The sequence below is a fragment of the Falco rusticolus genome, chromosome 10 (genome assembly GCF_015220075.1).
Source record: "Falco rusticolus isolate bFalRus1 chromosome 10, bFalRus1.pri, whole genome shotgun sequence".
NCBI lineage: Eukaryota > Metazoa > Chordata > Aves > Falconiformes > Falconidae > Falco > Falco rusticolus.
Genome location: NC_051196.1, coordinates 20717142 through 20730712, shown reverse-complemented (window position 1 = coordinate 20730712; position 13571 = coordinate 20717142). Strand labels below are relative to the sequence as shown.

At 62.9% G+C, this 13571-nt stretch overlaps 4 protein-coding genes across 8 annotated transcripts; 2 read left to right on the top strand and 2 right to left on the bottom strand.

Moving 5' to 3' along the window:
- The first annotated feature begins 5554 nt into the window (after positions 1–5554).
- Positions 5555–7192, top strand: BTBD18 (BTB domain containing 18). Of its 2 annotated transcripts, XM_037403309.1 has the most exons (3): positions 5555–5651; positions 6067–6203; positions 6313–7191. In XM_037403309.1, the coding sequence occupies exons 2-3, from the start codon at positions 6074–6076 to the stop codon at positions 7113–7115; spliced, it is 933 nt and encodes a 310-aa protein (XP_037259206.1). In that variant the 5' UTR covers positions 5555–5651; positions 6067–6073; the 3' UTR covers positions 7116–7191. The 2 variants fall into 2 exon arrangements, with proteins under 2 accessions (XP_037259206.1, XP_037259205.1); XM_037403308.1 differs by lacking the exon at positions 5555–5651 and having other exon boundaries at positions 5732–6203; positions 6313–7192.
- A 47-nt stretch (positions 7193–7239) lies between these two features.
- SELENOH (selenoprotein H) lies at positions 7240–8703 on the bottom strand. 3 transcript variants are annotated; one of them, XM_037403312.1, is made up of 5 exons: positions 8461–8703; positions 8101–8280; positions 7857–8002; positions 7667–7780; positions 7240–7424 (listed from the first exon to the last, which is right to left on the bottom strand). In XM_037403312.1, the coding sequence occupies exons 2-4, from the start codon at positions 8241–8243 to the stop codon at positions 7680–7682; spliced, it is 390 nt and encodes a 129-aa protein (XP_037259209.1). In that variant the 5' UTR covers positions 8244–8280; positions 8461–8703; the 3' UTR covers positions 7240–7424; positions 7667–7679. The 3 variants fall into 3 exon arrangements, with proteins under 3 accessions (XP_037259209.1, XP_037259210.1, XP_037259208.1); XM_037403313.1 differs by having other exon boundaries at positions 8101–8244; XM_037403311.1 differs by having other exon boundaries at positions 8101–8703.
- A 139-nt stretch (positions 8704–8842) lies between these two features.
- Positions 8843–11592, bottom strand: TMX2 (thioredoxin related transmembrane protein 2). 2 transcript variants are annotated; one of them, XM_037403204.1, is made up of 8 exons: positions 11363–11589; positions 10709–10769; positions 10433–10546; positions 9977–10053; positions 9797–9903; positions 9625–9690; positions 9375–9504; positions 8843–9240 (listed from the first exon to the last, which is right to left on the bottom strand). In XM_037403204.1, exons 1-8 carry the CDS (start codon positions 11549–11551, stop codon positions 9094–9096), a joined length of 891 nt encoding a protein of 296 aa, XP_037259101.1. In that variant the 5' UTR covers positions 11552–11589; the 3' UTR covers positions 8843–9093. The 2 variants fall into 2 exon arrangements, with proteins under 2 accessions (XP_037259101.1, XP_037259100.1); XM_037403203.1 differs by having other exon boundaries at positions 9375–9690; positions 11363–11592.
- A 198-nt stretch (positions 11593–11790) lies between these two features.
- Positions 11791–13473, top strand: MED19 (mediator complex subunit 19). The gene is made up of 5 exons (XM_037402441.1): positions 11791–12018; positions 12326–12582; positions 12670–12766; positions 12856–12950; positions 13107–13473. The coding sequence occupies exons 1-5, from the start codon at positions 11826–11828 to the stop codon at positions 13173–13175; spliced, it is 711 nt and encodes a 236-aa protein (XP_037258338.1). The 5' UTR covers positions 11791–11825; the 3' UTR covers positions 13176–13473.
- Positions 13474–13571: the final 98 nt, after the last annotated feature.

Below are 13571 nucleotides of genomic sequence, written 5' to 3'. Positions count from 1 at the left end.
ACCTGAATTATCTGGCCTCCCTGCCCCACCCCAGGGAAGGTGGGTGGCCAAGAGCAGGGCATGCAAGCCATGCTAAGGCTTCACTCGTGCCTAAAAGTGTAGGAGATGCAGGCAGGACGCCCCAATGCGTGGCAGGGGACAGTGCCCAGCAGGTGGCTGCTCTTGACACTGAACACTGGCAACAGGTAAGTGGCCACCGGTGCAAAAAGCACAGGGCAGCCTTCTGCTGTGCCTGGCGTGTGGCCACGTTGTTGCTATTTCGACCAGCCCAGAAATTTAACAACCTTTAAAGTCTTCAGTTTCTTCAAAGATTAAACACACTGTTGAGAACACTCCTCTGCTGGCTCCGAGCTGGAGGTGGAGTCGGGTCTCTTTGAAGCTGAGCGAGTGCCTCTTGTCCCCAGGGCTGCAGGATGGAGCTGGACAGGGTCTATCAGTGCAATGTCAGCTCCAACTCCTGATTCAGCCGTGCCCCGGAACACCCAGTAATGCAGGCTTACTTTTGAAGGCAGGCTGAACCCTGATCCTCTGGCTTCGGCTCACCCAGCAGCAGATCATGCTCTTGTTTGAATATAACTACTGCGGCAGAGGAGTCTGCCCCACTTCTTCCTGGGAAGGAGGGATGTGTTACTAGCATGGGAAAATTTGCCCTCCTTTACAGTAATTACATGTAATAACATCTTGCATGTCCCCTGTCATCCTACAGCGCTGCTGGTGCCTTATCCAGATGAGACGCTCAGAAAACGCAGCTACCACCGGAACAGAGCAACACGACTTGTTTACAAGAGAGATCAGTACTGCTCGGCAGTGGAGGACAGGAGGAAGGGGAGGCTGCTGTCGCCAGGTCCAGCGCAGGCGGTTCAGAGAGATGGCCTGCATTGTTCTAAATCAGGATAACGAGGCACTTCCGCAGCCCCTTTCCTCTGGGAATCCCAACAGGTTGTTGTCTTCCCCCTGCACAAGGGGAAGCGTGGCACCAGGGGGGTGAACCGACTCATCTGTCGGACGCCAGTGTTAAAAGGGTGGGGGGAAGCTGGGGCTGCCAGAGCTTTTCAGCCCTAATGCGAAGATGCCACGCAAAAAAGCAAGTCCACAGTCCACACCGACACCTTCCCAGAGCAGCGTCTGGCAGCTCCACATGCTCGCCATGGCATTGAGTCAGAGGAAAGCGAGACATCTGCCTCCTGCCCACTGCCTGCTGTGCCCAGCTCTCCCGTGCCTACCCTGCACACCGGCCCACTGTTAGCCTTTGACGTCTGACCTCGCTGCATGCCATCGCACTCCTGAACTGTCAAATTCCTATTACACCTTTTGCTCAAATGTGCAAATGTTTTAATTTTTAATTAATAATATATTTTGTTACATTTTTTTACATTATTTACAACAAAATAAATAAAAAAAAATTACTGAAGCGTGCACAGAAATTAATAAATTTTTTTTACATTTTTTTACATTACTTACAACAAAATAAATTAAAAAAATAAATGACTGAAGTGTGCAGAGAAATCTCCTTCCCTCCCAGCCCTGCCGTGATCTACCACTACTTACAACCTCGTCTTCCTCTCCACCTCTAGCTCTTTTCCCAGCCATGGACCCCTGCCTTCATCCTTCCCCTTCTGTGACAGCTGCAGCAAAGTGTGAGCTACCTCCCAAGAACAGGGCAACAGAGGCGGCTCCTTTGCTGCAGTGTAGCAACAAAAGCAAAAGGGGACCTCACTGGAAAACAGTCATGGCTGTCAGTGAGACCCAAGGCGGGAATTTCCATTCTCCTAAAGAAACCAGCTAAGAATCTGCTGTTTTGCAGCCTTGGGAAGACATGACTTGTCCTGTGGGGAGGCCTCTCTTCCCTCTTCAGAGAGAGCCTGGATAACCAGCGCACATTTAGGCTACCTCCAGGCTAAGCTACCTTCCCTTCTCCTCCCCAGTGAATCCCACCAGGAGATAAACCTGGCTTGACATACCTGATCCACTGAGTCACTGAGGGCTGTGCCCAGCAGCCCACCAAGGACAGGTGCCAGAGTCCCCACCTCAGTAATGCAGGGGCTGTGCCTCAGGTAACCAGCTTCTGAACACCAGAAGGTGGACAGAAGGGTTCACGGTCCTACATGTTTTGCTGGGGTGGCAGCGAGAGCTACTGTCACATTCTTTTCAGCCAGCAGATTCTGGCAGCAAATATGGTCACCAGTCTTTAACGAGAGGGGTCAACGGAACAAAAAGCTATCAGTGCTTTTTCCAGCATAGATTGTTTGGCTTTGGGTACTAGTAAAAGTTACATTCATAAAAGGCCTCTTTTGTGCATCTACAGTGGGGGTGTTTGCTGGTATTGCCAGATCAAATCTCAGTGAATTTTAGGGGCAGACAAGACTATTGGCGAGGAGGGAGAGGCAGCACACGCAGCTGCCGGGGGTGCAGCGGAGAAGTGGGCTTTGCGTGACAGGGATTAGCACTGTTGCCGCTGTGAAATACTAAAACAGCCTGAAAGCAAGGGGCCTGTTGTCTGCGCGGGGCCCAGGGTGGTGTGTCGCTGCCCGAAAGCAGTTCCATGGCCCTGCTAGGGCAGTGTGCCCTCCAGACAGACTGAGCCTGACTCACAGGCAGTCCATCCCACCGGCAGGCCTGCAGGCTTTTCCACCACCCTGTGCCCACTGCGTGCTCTGTCCTAGTCCCAGGAAATGTGGCTGACACCCTTTCCCACAGCCGCCACTGGGGCTCCGGTCCCACTCACTGTCACAGGACACACCAGGCTGTCCATGGGGTGACTGTTCCAGGCTCTGCAAGGCATCGGCATCCCATTAGCAGAGGAGTATCTGTGCCACATTCCACCTAAAAAACACTTTCTGTAGGCCAGGGAAGCTCACATGGCAAGGGTGGACTCTGGCCTTGCACAGGAGCACACGTGGGAGCTGTTTTGCACAGCGTGAGCCTAACTAATGCCTCCAGAGCTGAGGGACTTTGTCCCTCCTGTCATCTATCAGCTCAAGAGCCCATGGGGCCTCCAAACCCCCTGTGCTCTCCACCAGGGGTGCAGGGTGTGTGCTCCCCCTTCACCCAAGGAGGTGGCTGCAGCAACCAGCTCTCTGTTCCTCCTCCAGATAGAAGAGCCGCCGGTCACCCTGAGCATGTCCCAGGACAGGGAGAGACATTGGGTTGCTTGCCCTTTTATCAGCCCAGCCTCTGGGATGACCTCAGGAGTGGGAAGAGGGACACAAAAGGGAGGGAAGAGCCCAGTTCTGCCTTGGTCTCCTCCCTGGGGTGGACAAGCAAATGCAGCTCTTTCCTCCACAGCTTGAGCAAGGTGACCGGGTGAACGCCTTGGCCTCTGCTCCTAGCCTGGGAGGGGATTTCTCAAGCCACATGAAAGGGAGGAGAGGAGACGCCAGGCATTTCTCCCCTCTTGATGACTGGTGCTTCTGGTGAAGAAAAGTGAGGGCAGGTGTTCTGTTTCCCTTTGCAGCAGGGCTGCAGAGGCACAGGGGATGGGAGTGGGTTCTGTCCCCGAGCCAGCACCAAAGATTCAGGCTTTCCAGTAGTTGGGACATTGCCTCTCATCTGCTGATTGCGAGGGTAAGTCCTCTGAATCAGCACCTTGGGATTTTGTAATTTCACTTCACTCTGCCTCTGTGTCTTTCCTTTGACATCTCTGGCCCACCTGGCTGACCAGGCTGGAAGGTGATTTCCACTGCTGATGTCCCTCCACCTGCAGGCTCCCTGTCAGAGCATCTGCTTGCACCACAGCCTTGGCTGGAGAGGAAGGGGGTTTCTTCTCAGCTTTGCTTTTGATCCCTGCTCAATAAACTCCCCTTCTCCTTACTCTGCTGTCTCAGCGTGGCTGGGGCACGACAGAAAATATTACTCAGTAGAGTGGAAGTCAAGACAGCCCACCATGTCCCAGGGCCAGTTATGTCTCTTCTGTAGGGTTGCAGAGGTCTTCTCTGAAGCTGAAAGTGCTTCCCATGGGGAATTTTCCAGGGACGGGACCAAGGGTGCAGGGGCTGACATAGACCCGCAGGTGGATCACCAGGCTGGGGTTGGATTTAAAAACATGACGCAGAGGTAGCTGGGTTCTGGAATCGGCAGGCAGACCCCTCAGTCAGCATCTGGATCCATCTGCTCCCGGTGAATTTAAGCTTTCCAACTGACAGCTCGGATCACTGTAATTCCAAAAGATTGTGAGGGGTGAGGGAGGAAACATCTCTATTTTTCTTCTATTTTTATGAGCATATGATAGCACTTTGATACAAAATTACTTGTTTTGCTGTATCCCTTGGTATTTAGGGCCAGGCTCCAAACCACCCGAGGTCAATGGAAAGACTGCCACTAACCTCAGCAGCCACTGGCCCAGACCCATCATCAGGCACTTTCTTTCTTGGTTTGCATCCATTTTGCATGCAGCAAAAACGGAGAAAAGAAAAAAAACACCCTCACATGTCAGATCTATCTGCAAAGCCATGGAAAGTATCAGGGGATGATACCGCATTTGAAAACTTTATAGGTTAAAATCTACAGCGTCATCTAGACTCCTATTCTTCTGCAGCGCCTGAAATTTCCACCCACTTTGGTTGTTTTTAAGAACAGCTAGTATCTCCAGGCAATCAGGCTGGGACTATTATAATTGTTGTTCGTGTGTGTGAAGTGACTGACGCAGATGTTTTTACAATGGATGCTTTATAAAATGACAAAATACTTTCAAACTAAGTAGGCAGCATCGTTTGCATGAAGGACAGCTTCCCAAGCACCCACTATCAATCTTCCCCTTCAGAAGCCTGCTGTGTGTATGCCCCACTCCTCCCAAAAGGCGTCAGCGAGCCGCGAAAACACCATTTCTCACACACAGGGCCACAGTAGATTTTGAAAACCTGAAACAAGGCCCGGCGCAGGGCTCTGAGCTGACCAACCCCAGCACCGCATTGCCAGAAGAGCTGCTTTGCAGACAGCACGCTCCCCAGTCACTTATCCTGCATGCTTCAGTGCCACAGCGCCAGCGACCATGAGCAGCATGGCGCTCCCACCTCGCGTTGTGGCCTGGCAGCCTTGCCTGTGGGCCTGCAGAGCAAGGGTGAAGGCTGGACGGGCCAGGCTGATGCCCATGCCCCTGCCCTGCAGGGTGGTGGCGGGAGGGCGTGGGGCAGCCTGTGGCACGGTGTTGTGCCCACAGCATGGTGTCGGGCCTGTGGGTCGGTGTCGGGCCTGTGGCCTGCCACCTCACATGCTCCAAAGCCCAGGGGCTGCCTGCAGCAAAGGCCTGAGCTGAACGCCATGTTGCAGTAGGCCATGAGCCTTCTCTGCCAGGCTTCCGGCCGGCACAGAGGAGGGCTAAGGGGGATGGCCAGGGTCACAGCAGGAGTGCGGCGGGGGGGGGGGGGGGGAGGGCTCTGCTAGGCTCCCGGGCGTGCAGGCCGCAGCCCCGCGATGCCGGCCCTGCCATAGCGGCACACCGCCCCTCCCCGCCCGGTCCCGCCCTCACGCCCTTCCTGCCGCTAGCCCCATTGGCTGGCGGGGCGCGATTGGCTGCCGGGTGGGCCAATGGAGGCTGCCGCTGGGCGGGGCGAGCGGCGAGGCCACGCCAGACGTTGGGCGCGAGGCACGCACGTGCTGCGCGGCAGGGGACCACGAGTGGCCGACCCTCCTCGGCAGACCCTCCTCGGCGGCAGGTTCGCGGCGGGCCCGGGGCTGCCCGCCCACAGCGGGGGGAAGGGGGGCGAGGGCCCAAACCCCCGCCCACCGGGTTCCCCCCGGCGGAGCGCCGCGGGTGGCGCCCCCTGGCGGACCAGCGGAACCCCGGGGGTTTCCCGGTCCGGTGGCTACACGTGGCCGGTGCCCGGGCCCGTGGGGTGCCACACGGGCACTGCATGGGTGCACAGGCTGCCCGGTGCTGTGTGCAGGCATTGCAGGGTGATGGTGCAGCAGTGCTGACTGTTGCACAGCTGCACGGGCGCTGCAAAACATGCCTCCGCCCATGCTCCTCTGCAGGCCCCACTACATCCTGGTCCCAAACCATTCTGGCCAGTCCACTACGGGGATGGTGAGTGCTGGTCCCGGGTCCCCAGCTCTGCGCTGTCCCCACAGGGTGCCCATGGGCTCTCCATCAGCCACCCCGAGGCTGCTCTACCGCAGCACCCGCCTGCTCCGCAAAGCCTTCCAGCAGCTCCACCAGCAGCAGCAGCGAGGGGATGTTTTCTGCGATGCAGTCCTGCAGGCTGAAGGTGAGCAGGCAGCATGGCTCAGGGAACTGGGGGGCCAGGAGCCGCAACCTCCAGGAAGGGCAGCCAGGGCTTTGGGGTGGTGACGGCCACTGCACTGTTGGCTTTGCAGGCGAGGCAGTGGTGGCCCACTGCTGCGTCCTCTCCGTCTGCAGCCCCTTCTTCATGGAGCAGCTGGGCCAGAAGCTGCCCCCCCAGGGTTGCAGGGTGGTGCTGGAGCTGGGGGGGCTGAAGATCGGGGCACTGCGCAAGCTGGTGCACTTCCTCTACACCGCTGAGCTGGAGGCCACACAGGAGGAGGTGCAGGAGGTGCTGGCAGCTGCCCGCCACCTTCGTGTCACTGAGCTCGAGTCCCTGGAGCTCCGGGAGGGACGCCTGGTCAGGCTGGGACCCCAGCGGCAGCTCAATCGCTCCTGCCTGCGTGCCCCCCAGCATGTCTCCCCCGTGACAGTGGGTCACAGGGCTGAGCCCAGGGTCAATGCCGTCCCCCCGTGTGAGGGGCCACGCACTCAGGGGACCGTGCAGCCCAGCTCCGTGGGGCGGATGAAACTGCGAAAGGTGGAGAGCTGGGGGTGCTGGGAGGTGGTGCAGGAGAGGCAGCCCCCCACCGTGCCCAGCACGGTGGCAGTGAGTGACAAGGGGCTGACGGAACCGCAGCCACCCCTGCACGCAGGTGCACTGGGGCAAGCAGGTGGGCACTCTCCCCCACGGCGGGCCTGGAGGAAGCAGGGCCAGGTGCCTCCCCCACCCCAGCAGGGCTGCAGGCAAGCGGTGCCTCTGGGGGACCCCCTGGGGGACTCCGATGAGGAGGAGGTGGATGTAGGGACAGTGGAGCCATGCCTGCCCCCCAGCACTGTCTGTGTCTGGCCCTGTCCCTCATCCGAGTCAGATGAGGAGGTGGATGTCCTCACCTAGGGGGGGGCTGGTGCTGCTGCCTGCCCTCAGGGCAATGTGGCAGAGCTGCCCTCACCCCAGGCCCAGAGGCTGCAGCAGCCCCGGGCTACATGGCGTTGAAATAAAGTGTTAGCACTGGTGGAGCTTCGCTGTGGGCTGCCAAGCTTTATTGGGGAATTTGGGGGGGACGCAGGGGGATGCAGGGGCTCCGGCAGTGGCTGCTTGCGGCAGAGCTGCAGCATCGGAGACGGGACTGGGGCTTTCGGGTGTGCCCCACTTCATCTCGCCTCTTCATAGATGCTCACACCGCAGGTGCCAGTGCCGGCTTGGCTGTGGGGAGGGTGGTGGTGCGTGGTTCCTGTTCTCATCCCATCCTTGTCCCCATCCTGTCCCACTCTTCTCCCTGTCCCATCCCCGTCTCCATCCCATCCCATCGCAGTCCCATCCTGCCCCTGTCCCCATCATGTCCCGTCCCTGTTCCCATCCCATGCCTGTCTCCATCCCATCTCATCTTTGTCCCCATCCCGCCTCTGTCCCCCATCCCATCCTGTCCCTCTCCTGTCCCCACGCACCTGGCTGCCACCTCTATGCCAAGCTGCTCTTCAGGGCTTCCACCACGGCCTCCGGCTGGGGGAACTTCAGCTTGCGCGGCGGCCCCTTCTTGATGCCACTCCACAGCTCCACGGCTGGGGAGGGCAAGGGGGGACAGGTCAGGGGTGCCAGGGGTCCCTCCGCCCCCCCACCCCCGGCCCTGGCACTCACTGCTGCCATCCTCCTTCACCAGGGACACCTCGAAGCTGTTCCTGCGCGGCTGCCGGGGGTTGATGTCCACGGGGAGGTGGGCTACGGCCCCGCGCAGGGCCTCACTCACCGCCGCCGCCGTGCGCCCGAACACCCGTCAGCTCTTGCTGGGGGGAGCACAGGGCAGGGGGGTCAGCACCTGGGGAAGGGGCTCCGCACCCCGGGGGTGGGTCGGCACCCCGCGAGGGCACCCCGCCTGGCTCACCAGTGCTCGATGACGACGCGGGGGCCCGTGACCCCCGGGCTGCCCTCGTCCTGGGCGCGCAGCCGCTTCTGCGGGGCTGCAGCCTGCTCCAGTGCCTCGGCCGGCGGCTGCCGGGCCCCGCGCTTCCTGCCGCGGGAAGCCATCCTGCGGAGAGCCCGGGGCCGCGCTGCGGGGCGCCCGCTGCGGGGCGCGGGGGGGAAGCAGTGACGAGGCTCCGCAGGGGGAACGAGACCGGGGCACCCACTGAGGGGGGGTGAAAGGGGGGCGCCCACCGGGGTCCCGCCACGTAGGGTGATGCGGTGTCCCCAGAAACCCCGCCGTGAGGGGGGGGAGGGGAGGAACCGAACCCGCGCCTCCTACCTGCCGCGCCGCGTGCCGGACTGGGGCGCTGCGCCGGGCTGTGCCCTAAGGTGAGCCGCAGGAGGGGGGAGGCGGGGGGCGGCAGGAGGCTATCACCGCTGAACGGCACCCGGAGCCCGCGGGAACCGGGAAGGCACCCCCATCCTCCCCCCGCCCGCCTCCGCGGGACCATCTGACCCTTCCCGGAGCAACGGCGAAGGGCCGGGCCGGCCCGCTGTTACCTCCGCCTCCCCCTCCCCGGCAGGGGCAGTGGTTCCGCCCGCGTGCCCCTTCCCGCCGTGCTGCCGGCGCAGGCGCGGCAGCCAACCAGCGCGCACAGCCCAGCCGCGCGCCGCCCGAAGCCCCGCCCCCAGCGCTCAGCCCCGGCCCCTCCACGGACACGGACACGGACACGGAGCGTTTATTGTCAGCGATGAGGATGAGCGTTAACCGAAGGCGGGGTCTGTGCTAGTGCCCGTCCCCGCCTGCACCGGGGTCCTGCCCAGCGGGGCTTCCCCGCTCTCCCGGGACAGGGCCAGGACACGCCCCACGGAGCAGGCCGCAGGCAGGGCCGAGCGGGCGGGCAAGCCCTGCGGGGCCGGTGCCACCGGGGTGACGGTGACGCGACGATGGGTGATGGACACAGGGCAGCTTCTACTTGTCCTTCTTGGTCTCCCCGTCGGGGTGCCTGGCAGCCGCCTGTTGAACAAAGGGCTCCTCGGGCCCCTCCTCCCGCGGCTTCGACTGCTTCTTGGCTTTCTGGTAAAGCTCGTTGAGGTTGAACTCCCGGATCACGTTTTCCTGCGGCCCAGAGACAGTGTTGGCACCCCCGGGGACCCCCGCAGCCCCTACCCTTCCCAGGTCACAGGCTGGCTGCCAATCCCCATCCTGCCCTGGGGTGGGGGGTGGGCAGCGGGCTGAAACATCCCACCCACCTCAGAGAAGGTCCAGGAGACAGCCCGACCCTTCTTGTCGATCTGTGGCCGGCGCATGGTCTCTGTCCCACCCTGGAAGAGGATGAGGGTGGGCAGCTGCTTTGTGAGGGGTGAGGTGCTGACCTTGTACCTGCGGTGGGAGGGGGAGAGGCTGATGGTGACCCTCTGGCAGCTGCAGCAGGGGGCTGGGGGCTCCCATGGACTCTGCCCCAGCACGGACCCCACCGCCCAGGCTGTCTTCCCACCAGACCTGGTGCTGACGTCCGTGTACCGGCCGACATCCACCTTCCCGAAGTGCAACCCCGAGCAGTTGTACCTGGGGCGGATGGAGGGACATGGCTGCCAGTGCCACAGGTGACTGCAGGGCTGGGTGCAAGCCCTGGCCCCACGACTCACCAGGGCCCCCGGCAGGCGCCACTCACTTGAGAGAGAGGTCAGCAAAGATGGGGGCGAAGGACTGGCACTCGCTGGACCAGTTGGCAAAGAACTCGACGATCCAGGTCACCCGCTTGTCCCGCTCCAGCTCCTCCTGCAGCAGGGGTGTGGGGCTTAGCAGGGGACACAAGCACAGCCCGCCAGCACCCCCCTCAGGAGATACTCACATCTATAGTCTTGTCGCTGAAATACTTGATGTACTCGGGGCCCATGTAGAGGGGGGGCTTGCACGTCATCAGGAACACTGCAACAACAGCGGCCCTGAGCCCCCCCACCCCCCAGTGCCTGGAAGGCCCAGGATGGGTTTGGGATGAAGCTCCTCCTTTCCCAGAGCAGCCCAGGGGAACCACGGCAGAGTGAGCCCTGGGGCAGGCAGACTTCCTTGAGCCCTGCCTCACCCACTGCTGCCCCCAAGCCCGAGCCCACGGAAGCTCCTCACACCTGCAGCCCCCTCCAGCAACAAAGGCCAAAGGTCAACCCCACAGCAAGAGGGAGCTCTGGCTCATCCAGCCAGGTGGCACAGGGGACAGGTAGGGACGGCTGGTGCTGAGGGCAGGCCAAGCCATGCCAAGGAGGCACTGCTGCTGCCTCCAGTGCTCTGGGCTCCCCCTGGCAGATCTCACCTATGCAGAGCGTGAGGTAGAGCAGGCCCATACGGATGTCGAGGCGGAAGAAGAGGATGGCATTTGCCACTTTGCTGAACATGAAAATGTTCCCGATGTGCTGCTCCACAGTGACTGTGGAAGGGAAAGAGGGATAGAAGATGGGACCAGATCCCCCCAGAAGACAAGGCAGATCTTGAGGGAGGGCCAGATTTGGTCCTCCAGACCCCAATCCACTCAGCTTCTCAGGGAAGGTCCCTTAAGCAGCCCCACCCCGCAGCACAGGCCCCAACTCACTGGAGCGTCGGTTCTTCATCATCACGATGGCGCTGAGGAACATGAGGATCTCCACCTCCCGCTGGGACAGGAGAGATGGTGTGAGCAGGAGGCACCCGTGGGACCCTGCAGCCACAGCAGAGCCTGGGAGCGGCCACCAGTGCCAACCACAGCCCTACTGTCCTCCCATAGTCAGGCTGCTCCTGGCCCAGCCTGGCACTGGCATGAGTGGCTGTGCCAGGCCCTGCTGGCCCCAGCTCTCTGCCAGCTCCCTGCCTCCTCCTGCAGCTCCTTCCCCTCTGGATCTTGAGAGGGAGACAGCAAGGAGGAGGCTGCCCCTGCCACAACAGGCACGGCCTCCCACCCTTGCCAGCACCTGAGGAGCCCTCAGCAGTGGGAGAGCATCGGCAGAGCAATGACAGCGGCTGCTGGGCTTCCCCCTCCCTCAGCTGGGCCGGCTGCAGCCCTAGCAGACGGCCGGGCACAGGGGCTCGGGGATGGGTGGCAGAGCCAGGTCAAGCCCGGCAGGCTGCACGAGTGGGAGGGGAGCCAGGCCCGCCCGGGGAACACCGGGGCGGGCACAGAGGGCGCAGGCATGGTGGGGGGGGAGCACGGGGAGGGGGCGGGCTCGGGCTCAGAGCGGGCCCGGGTCAGCGGCAGGCCGGGCCGCCTCACCCAGTCGAAGTCGCAGGGGTTGCCGTCCTCCCGCTGGGAGGGTAGCCCTTGGCAGAGCGGCGGGACCTTGCGGACGAGCAGGAAGGCGGTGGCGAGCAGGGCGGAGAGCGGGTAGTAGGGCCGCGCCAGCCAGCGGCACAGCCCCGGCACCGAGTACACCAGCGCCAGCAGCGGCGCCAGCACCGCCATCTTGCCCTCTGCTCAGCAGCTGCCGCACGGCCGCCCTGCTCCTATTGGCCCGCTCGTCTGCGGGAGGCGGAACGCCCTGCGGCCCCGCCGGCCAATAGCAAGCGGCGCTGCCCGGCGCTCCCCATACGGCGGCGGGCCAATGAGGGGGGAGGAGAGAAGCGGCCAATCAGAAGGCTGGGGCGGAGTCTCCCGTAGCAACGGGGGCAGTGGGCGGGGCCTGAGGGGCGCTCGGCCAATCGCGGCGGGGCGGCCCCGCGCGGGGCACGCCGGGAAGATGGAGAACTTCTCGGCGCTGTTCGGCGGGGCTGAGCCACCGCCTGCCGCCGCCGCCGCCCTGGGCTTTGGGCCCGCCAAGGCGCCGGGCGCCGGGGCCGCTCCGGCTCCCGCCTCCGCTGCGCCGCCGCCGGGCGAAGACGCGGCCCGCAAGGCCGCCGCCGGCCCCTTCTACTTGCTGCGGGAGCTGCCAGGTGCGGGGCGGGGCCGCGGGGCGGGGGCGGGCGTCGCACTCGGCCAATCGGCACGGCGGAGCTGGGGCGCGGTGGTGACTGGCCGCGCGGCCGGCCAATGAGAGGAGAGAGTGGCGGACAGGGAGGCGTGAACTGACAGCGCGACAGGCCAATGCGCGCGGGGGGGGGGCGGGGGCAAGCTGTTAGTTCTCGAGTGGGGCTGGGGCGAGGGTCCCGGGGCGGGGCCGGGGGGGTCCCCGACGGTGGGATGGAGCGGCCTGGCTGGGCGGCAGCACCACCCCATCTCCCCCCCCCGCGGCGGGCGCAGGCACCACGGAGCTGACGGGCAGCACCAACCTGATCACGCACTACAACCTGGAGCACGCCTACAACAAGTTCTGCGGCAAGAAGGTGAAGGAGAAGCTCAGCAACTTCCTCCCCGACCTGCCCGGCATGATCGACCTGCCCGGCTCCCACGACAACAGCAGCCTGCGCTCCCTCATCGAGAAGCCCCCCATCTGTGGCAGCTCCTTCACCCCCCTCACTGGCACCATGCTGACGGGCTTCCGCCTCCACGCTGGCCCGGTGAGCCCGGGGCTGAGGGCTGGGGGGCGGCCCCTGGGGCAGGAGGTGCCCGGCCCCGCCTGACCAGCCCTGGTCTCCTCTCCCCAGCTGCCTGAACAGTGCCGGCTGATGCACATCCAGCCACCCAAGAAAAAGAACAAGCACAAGCACAAGCAGAGCCGCACCCAGGATCCTGTCCCCCCAGGTATGGGGCTGCGCTTCACCGCCGCAGCCGTCCCCTCTTCCCTTCAGCCCCGGGGAGGCCCAGCTCATCCAGCCCTCTCGTTTCTCCAGAAACCCCCTCAGACTCCGATCACAAGAAGAAAAAGAAGAAGAAAGAGGAGGATCCAGAACGGAAGAGGAAGAAGAAAGAAAAGAAGAAAAAGAAGGTGGGTGGGGAGAGCCGCGGCCTGATACCCAGCCTGTGCCCACCCTAGGGGCCGTCTGGCAGTCGCAGGGCCTGGAGCCGGCGCGCGGCCATTCCCCAGGGATGCTGCTGTCAAGCAGGAGGTCTCACGGGATACCTGTCTGTCCTTCCTCTGCAGAACCGGCACAGCCCGGAGCACCCAGGGGTGGGCGGCTCCCAGGCCAGCAGCAGCAGCAGCTTGCGGTGAGGCCGTGCCGGCGCCGCCCCGGGAATCCCCCAGCCGGCGGGAACAGCCTTGACTGACCTGGGAGGGACTCATCCCTCTTGTGGCGCTCGGCACGGGGGCACGGGCTGGCCTGTCCCCCCACCCTGGCAGAGAGGACACCCCCACAGCCCCCCACTTGTGTCGTGCTGCCAACTGGGACCAGGGGACACGGACTGCTGGCACTGAGGTTGCCAACCTTGGCCTTTTATACCAACACAGCCCGGTGCATCAGGGCCTCTCCTTTTTAGTCACCTTTTGATTAAAGTCTCTGCTCTGAGGAGGGGCTGGTGGCAGTGGCTGCTGCAACCCTTGGCCGTTGTGGCGAGGCGAGGAGCTGAGACCGGGGATGTCCATGGGGCATGCGGGATCTGCGCTGCC

What these genes read in the sequence shown, in the direction of transcription:
- BTBD18 (XM_037403308.1), top strand. Translation starts at nt 5,945, where the DNA reads ATGCCTCCGCCCATGCTCCTCTGCAGGCCCCACTACATCCTGGTCCCA. An exon ending in TGCAGTCCTGCAGGCTGAAG is followed by an intron (nt 6,204 to 6,312) that starts GTGAGCAGGCAG and finishes TTGGCTTTGCAG; the next exon opens with GCGAGGCAGTGGTGGCCCAC.
- TMX2 (XM_037403203.1), bottom strand. Translation starts at nt 11,551, where the DNA reads ATGGCGGTGCTGGCGCCGCTGCTGGCGCTGGTGTACTCGGTGCCGGGG. An exon ending in TCAGCGACAAGACTATAGAT is followed by an intron (nt 9,904 to 9,976) that starts GTGAGTATCTCC and finishes CCCCTGCTGCAG; the next exon opens with GAGGAGCTGGAGCGGGACAA. An exon ending in TCTCCTGGACCTTCTCTGAG is followed by an intron (nt 9,241 to 9,374) that starts GTGGGTGGGATG and finishes TCTGGGCCGCAG; the next exon opens with GAAAACGTGATCCGGGAGTT.
- MED19 (XM_037402441.1), top strand. Translation starts at nt 11,826, where the DNA reads ATGGAGAACTTCTCGGCGCTGTTCGGCGGGGCTGAGCCACCGCCTGCC. An exon ending in CTTGCTGCGGGAGCTGCCAG is followed by an intron (nt 12,019 to 12,325) that starts GTGCGGGGCGGG and finishes CGGCGGGCGCAG; the next exon opens with GCACCACGGAGCTGACGGGC. An exon ending in CCAGGATCCTGTCCCCCCAG is followed by an intron (nt 12,767 to 12,855) that starts GTATGGGGCTGC and finishes TCGTTTCTCCAG; the next exon opens with AAACCCCCTCAGACTCCGAT.